General features: G+C 39.4%; 1 protein-coding gene across 1 annotated transcript; it reads right to left on the reverse strand.

Annotated features, from left to right (window-relative positions):
- Positions 1-2075: 2075 nt before the first annotated feature.
- Positions 2076-6412, reverse strand: GNG11 (G protein subunit gamma 11). Its single transcript, XM_015066533.3, has 2 exons — positions 6000-6412; positions 2076-2497 (listed from the first exon to the last, which is right to left on the reverse strand). Exons 1-2 carry the CDS (start codon positions 6093-6095, stop codon positions 2372-2374), a joined length of 222 nt encoding a protein of 73 aa, XP_014922019.1. The 5' UTR covers positions 6096-6412; the 3' UTR covers positions 2076-2371.
- Between the last annotated feature and the right edge of the window lie 200 nt (positions 6413-6612).

A 6612-nucleotide genomic window follows, 5' to 3' on the forward strand; every position in this document is an offset into this window, starting at 1 on the left:
GTAATGTAGATTCTGCCTAGAAATAGGAAAACCAATTTTGCTAATTTAATGAGTTCATAGAACCTGAGTCTCAATACACAAAGCATAGTCACTATTTAATCAGATACCAAATGATTAACACAACTATATACTTGGAAGAAATTGAACCCATGATTTAAATTCTACTTAACAAATTCCCACTCACTAAAGGTTACTTTTATAATAAACCCAAATATATAGTTGCTATATTTTTCATTTTCTTCCTAATGCAAGCTAATAAGTTTTTAGCAGTTGAACATTTGAAAATCAAGAGGATTTTATTATACTTCTACATGTTTGCTGAATTACTATGATGAAACAGTAAGAAAACAAGATCAGAATTAGGTTTAGTGGAAACATCTATAAGATTGGAGATTTATTAAGGAAAAACCAAAAGTGGGCTAAGCTGTCATCTGGCTGAAAGTACATGAAAAGTCAAGGCTAGGACTTGGAGGTGTACATAAATGGATAGCCTTCTAATGCACAACTCTCAAGAAGTTACAGGATAAATGCGTTGATCTGGCCCTCCATGAAGGAAGCAGGCGATCTGATCTGACCAAGAACAAGAATAGATGCTTGTTTCCTCACTCAACACAAGAAAACCCCATGACTTGAGAGAAATGAATGGCTCATTAAAGTCAGACTTCCTAAGCCCCAAACCATTAAAATCTCAGGCCACTTTAAATGTGAAATGACATTCCAATACTAATTGTTCTTTGGCTGTTGGAAAAATTATGCCTTTACTGTTCTTAAATCTCATCTTGGAGTAGATCATGCTTTGGGCTAAAATTATCCCTGGGTTCTCAGTAATCCCAAATGGCGTCAACACTTGGAAAACAGAAGGAAACTGAAGGAAATAGTCCCTGCTCTTGGTTTGCTGTAACCCGGTCTTTCAAAAGCCTGGAGCATCCTGTTCCCTCTCAGAGAGGGAAAGAAAAGTAATTTTAGAGCGAGGAGGTTGCTATGCTTTAGGAAGCTGCTAGAGGTCACAGATGCCTCTCTGGTTTGATAAGGTATGGGTCTAGGCAAGAGAAAAAACCTAGGCAAGGAGAAACCTGGGCTTCTGGTGTCACATTTAAAACTGCAAGGCAAGGTAATAGCTAAGCCCATTTGAATGGAACTAACCTGTAAGGGTTGTGCTGGTCTTTCTTTTGGCTGAAACCTTGAGCAATTTCCATTCAACAGAATGGGGGTGGGGGGAAATGCTCAAAGAAGAAAGGTCCCTTTCTTTGAGGTCAGTGCTACGGGTGCCTTCATAAAGTACTTGAGTGGGTCATGTACCTTGGTGCATTTAACCCAGGGGTTCAAACTATAGCAGCTACCATCCTTCCATGAAATGTTAAGCCATGGACCAGAGAAGGTTATTTGCAACACCTATCACTGACAAAGGCTGAATGGTCAAACTATGTGAAGAATGCCTACAGATTGATGAGAAGTCAAAGCTAATTTTAGAAAGGGAAAAAGACTAACGGGTCCCTTTGGAGGAGAAGAAAAGGCGGTATGGTTGGCCTGGGCTTGCTGGAAAAGGCTGGTTAGAGTAGGTGCAGAGCCAAGTGTCCATGCCAATGCCACAGAGCTGGAGTGTCACCATACCCAGGACCTGCAGATCTTGTGGGAGATGTAGCTCGCCGAGGAGGGACATACCAGTGCTGACCTTCTGGGTATTTCTCCAGCACCCCAAACCTGGCCCTTTCCCAAGGCCACTACTGCAGCAACACTTTGAACAAGATCTACCTGATGATAAACCTGGGAAGCACTAAAGTGGCTCCTGACTCAGAGACTCCAGCTCCTGTCAATGTTAGGAATTCTACTCACTCCGTTCCCTAAGAGTTACAATTAGGTAAAAAACATCCCAGAAGTCAGAATTCAGCACTGTAAACCAACCGAGATTTGAAGTAGAGAGAGCTGGATTGGAGACCTGATCAAATCATCTAAACTTTTGATACATGTCCCAAGCACGTGACAGGTTAAGGGGAAAAACATAAAAGTAAATGCAAAAAACAAACACAAAAACAAAACAAAGAAAACTAAAACACTTTTTAAATCACCAACAGGCATTTTCCAGAGATAAAAACTTTATTTAAGGCATCAAGCAATACACTGAAAAGAGGTGAGTCACGCACAAGTAATGTCCTTATTTCCATAATTGTATGTTTGATACTCTCTGCCCTCTTGAAAAGGGTGTGTAGTTAGCAAAGATGAGAAACAGTTTTTATACATAATCATATCAATAGAAGTGTTTAAGAAAGTCTTTAAATTTTGTTTTTCTTTCTTTGAAAAGAATTTTGGTTTTATTTCAGAAAACCAAAACAAGCTAGTTCTTCTACTCAGGATGAAATTTCTCTCCAGTTATTTATGAAATAATACAGCTGCCTTTCTCTTTAAAAGGATTCTTGTCTTCTGGAATTCCTTTCACAAGAGGATCCTCTCCAGAACGTTCTTCAATATAGTTCTTTATTTCTTCGGAACATTTAGACACCTTAAGAAAAAAAAAAAAAGAATGAATTAGGTCAGGATCATCTACACTTTAGTGAAATTAATTTAATTGAGTACAGCCAGCACTTTAAAAAATGAAATAATACGAAAATATTAGCACAAAGCATGTGTAATACATATGCTACATATGAATGACACAATCTAAAATACCTTACTTACTATGGTGAGGGCCAAAAAGTTTGAAAGTCACCGTATTAAACAGATCATCCCCAGCAATTTCTATCCATTGTGCCTCATATGACTTCCTGCCACTGCTAAAATACAATTATGGTGTATCCATAATATTTTAGGAACTGAAACATACCCCGTTTTCAATTTCCCATGCTAATGAACAGGTGCAGTAATAGATAATCCCCAAATGTTTGGGGCTGCATCCTGCCAAAATTCTCACTTATTATGGGCGTGTGCCATGTTCTGCAATTTTACAAAATGATGGAAACACTGGAGAAGGCCTGATGCTGGGAAGGTTGAGGTTGCCTATTCATACCATTTGTGTCTCTGTTCAGAATCCCTTCCCACTGCTGGAGGGCAATGATCATAGCAACAGATTTATCTGAGGTTTATTAGACTTATCTGAGACTCTTGTGTTTATGTAATTAGTTGAAACTTTTCCTACAAAGGAGAAAGGATTGAATACTTTCCTCAGAAACTCTATCCTTTAGAAACAGGTTGCATGAATGAGTTTAAAAAAGAAAAAGGAATAAAAAGGCAAGGAAAAGAAGGACTAGTGTCTTAGTGAAGATCTGCATTATGAATAAGAAATTGAAAAAATTACAGAAGCTCTAGCAAATTCTAATATAGACTTCTTAACCCTAAGAAACTGTTCCCATTAAGTTTATAATCTAGATTAGCAATCTTCAAATTGTTTCAATGGTAATCACTAAAACACGTTTGCATAATTATCCCCAAATGCATATAATTATAAATAATATGTAATTATTTACTTATAAATAAGCACAGATGCTACTGTGTTAATACATAATGCATAATTATAAAACATAAACTGGAAACTGTCAAATGATGAGGCTTAAAATCTAACCAAAAGAAGAAATTGTAATATCTTACTCCCATACCCCAAAGATTCTTTGCACACAATGTAAAGACCACTGTTCTAAAAAATGAAAACCAGCTGATGTAGTTATATGACTTAAAATGTGGAGAAATAACCATCTATTCAAGTGCCACCCTCTCAGGTGACAATTGCTTTTATTTGTTGTTGACATTTATAGTGCATGCATTTTATGTAAATTGTCAGAAGTACAGATACAAGTATTTATAACCTGGGGTCTGTCTCCCCAGAGCTATTTGTGGATAAGATTAGAGTTCCCCCAAATTGTGTCTTTCTTACAGAGGCTTCTTCATTAAGTTTCCGAAGAGATCTGCAGCCTCTGAAAGTGAATAATTACTCCTCTGAGCATTTCCTTCCACGATCAAGAAGATAGGTTTGAACAATTAGCTGGAGCCAGAATTCAGCCTGTGAATTTTGTGTCCTTGGCCTCAGCAGAGCACACAGCTCAGACATGAACAATTTATTGACAGAATAATGAACTGGGCATCAGAACACATGTGTTTCAATAAGTGCTCTATTATTATCTCTGAGGTCTTAAATAAGAAGGTGGTTAGCCTCCTTGGGATTCAGTTTTTTTATCCTTAAAAGTGAAAGCACAGAAGGATCTCTAAGAACCATAATGTTTGTATAGCACTAATACTCTATAATTCAAAGTGTCTGATAACATATGTTTGAGTATTATTATTAGGATTTAGACACCTCTCCTTGTATCCCCTAAGGCTATCCCTCATGTTTTCTTCGCCCTCGGCATACACTTGGAAAACAGATCCAGCAGGGTGTGTCCTAAAGAGTGGAGGTGGGGAGCTGCCAGGGAGGAACAGGGTAATGAATGATACCTTTAATTTCCACACAGTCAGCTGCACCCAGGCTCCTGCCCGATTTCTAATTTGAAGCTTAAAATACCTAGAAGACATTTGTCTCTTTTTCTCCTGTAAGTTCTGCACACTCTGTTACTAGGATATTACAACTTTGTACAATGCTTTACTTCAGTATACATTCAACTCTGTTTAATATGTAACCTCTACGAAGCAATGTGTGAAAAAAATCTAAGCGGCCAACACATACTGCACTGTGCCATCCACAAAATGGGTTCCTTAAAGTTTCAAGAAATTACCCTATTGTTTGGGTCTTATAACTTTGTTTTTTTCCTTTAAACACAGCAGTATTTTTAAAGCTACAAAAACTTTGAACAAGGATAGAAATAACTTTGCACTCCAAAATCTAGGAAGCATAGGGATTTGGAGGTGAAAGGTTAAATTTGAGAAAAGAAATGCACAAAGAGTAAAACTCAAAACACCTGCATCTTCCAATTATCACTCAAAATGTTCATCCTGAGTAACAGGACTGTGTCATGAATAGATTTACTATAAGTAGAGCAGGAAAGCAAGTGAGCATATTTACCATACCTGCTTAATTTCCATTTTTTCCTTAATTTTTTCTAGTATTAAACCATAGAAAAATGAAATTAATTTATTTTTATTTTTATTTTTATTTTTTGCTGGGGAGAAAGGATTAGAGCATTTCCTTTAAAAAATATTTATCCTAAAACCTATTCCCGGACTACAGGTTGCCTGATTGAGGAAAAAAGGAAGAAATGCATGCTCATAATACCAGTAAGAAATTGAAGTAAAATTTACAAAATCTCCAACAAATTTCAGTGGAGACTTCTGAACACCGAGGCATATGTTCTCACTGAATTTGTAATCCACTTTAGTGGTCTCTAAGATTTTTAATCATGATCACTAAAAAGAGTTTTCAAATGCACATCAGTATATGTATTATTACTTACTTATATATAAGTGTAAAAATGCTGTATTCGTTCATTGTGCGTACTTCTAAAACAAAGTGGAAATATAAAGGGATGAGAGTTACAAACAAATAAAAATAGGAATTGTAAGGTTTTGTTTCCAAGCCCCAGTGAACTGTTCATTGCATACCTCTGGAGAGGCCTCCTGAAATTCAAAACTATGTAATTCAAATTACCTAAATTGTGATGAATTAAATAGTGATAAAACAAAAACACCTTTAAATTCCAGTCTTTCCCTTAATGAAAAAGATCAAGGAATGAAATAGCCATCTGCCTTCTTCCTATAATTTGAGTTTTTAAAACCAACTGTCTAACAGCGGGCAGAATTTTTTTGTCCACGGTCCCCCATTCTAGGCTCAGATGCTCTGACAGTTGGCTTTGAATTAACTCATGGGATCCTTGCGCTCTCCTTTCCCTCTTGTGATTTTCCCACAACAACTGGCAGTTGCCAGGTACAACCAAAGCCCCACTTCAAGAGACGCTGGTGGGGGGGCGGGGAGGAGTGAGAAACCAAAGAACAAAAAAGCTGTACTGTTTTACTGTAACAAACCAGGCAAAACCACCCTTCGTTCATTTCAGAGAAGGGAATAATATTCTGGGACAATTTACCTGTTGCCTCTGCAATTTCACTTCTTTGCGCAGTTGCTCAACTTCCATCTTCAGCTTTTCCTTTTCTGGCAAATCTTCGATGTGAAGGGCCGGCATTTTCAGCCCAGAGCTGGGCCCGAGGACTGCTCTGCAAGTGGAGTGGCTGGAAGTGCGGCGAACCAGGGCGCGTCCCCAAGTAACTGTGGTGCCCGCGCACCCCGCCCTCCGGCTCAGGACGGGACCGCCTCCCCGAGGTGGCCCCCAGAGCCCTGAGCGCTCAGCTGTTCCCGGGTCTTCTCCACGTGCTGGCCCTGCCCAGCGCCCTAGGATCTCTCTAGGGCTCCCACGACCCCGGGTGGCCGGGCCCTGCGAGCCCGGGGACGGTAGAGTTGGGAGGGAGCCTGAGAAGCTCGGTGCTGCGGGATCTCCGGGCGGGATGCTGGCCCTCTGCCGGCTCCCGAGTCGGCCACGCCCGCGCGGGACCGACCAGGGCTGCCGCCCCAGGGTTGGGGCTGCACTAACCCACTTTCCTGGAGAAACAACTGTAAAGTTTTACTTTTTGTTCCTTTTTTGTTTTGTTTTGTTTTCCGTTTCCAAGTCACATCCGGGTTTTGTTTGTGAAGCAAGAAAAGGA

The sequence above is a fragment of the Acinonyx jubatus genome, chromosome A2, assembly GCF_027475565.1.
Source record: "Acinonyx jubatus isolate Ajub_Pintada_27869175 chromosome A2, VMU_Ajub_asm_v1.0, whole genome shotgun sequence".
NCBI classification, from domain to species: domain Eukaryota; kingdom Metazoa; phylum Chordata; class Mammalia; order Carnivora; family Felidae; genus Acinonyx; species Acinonyx jubatus.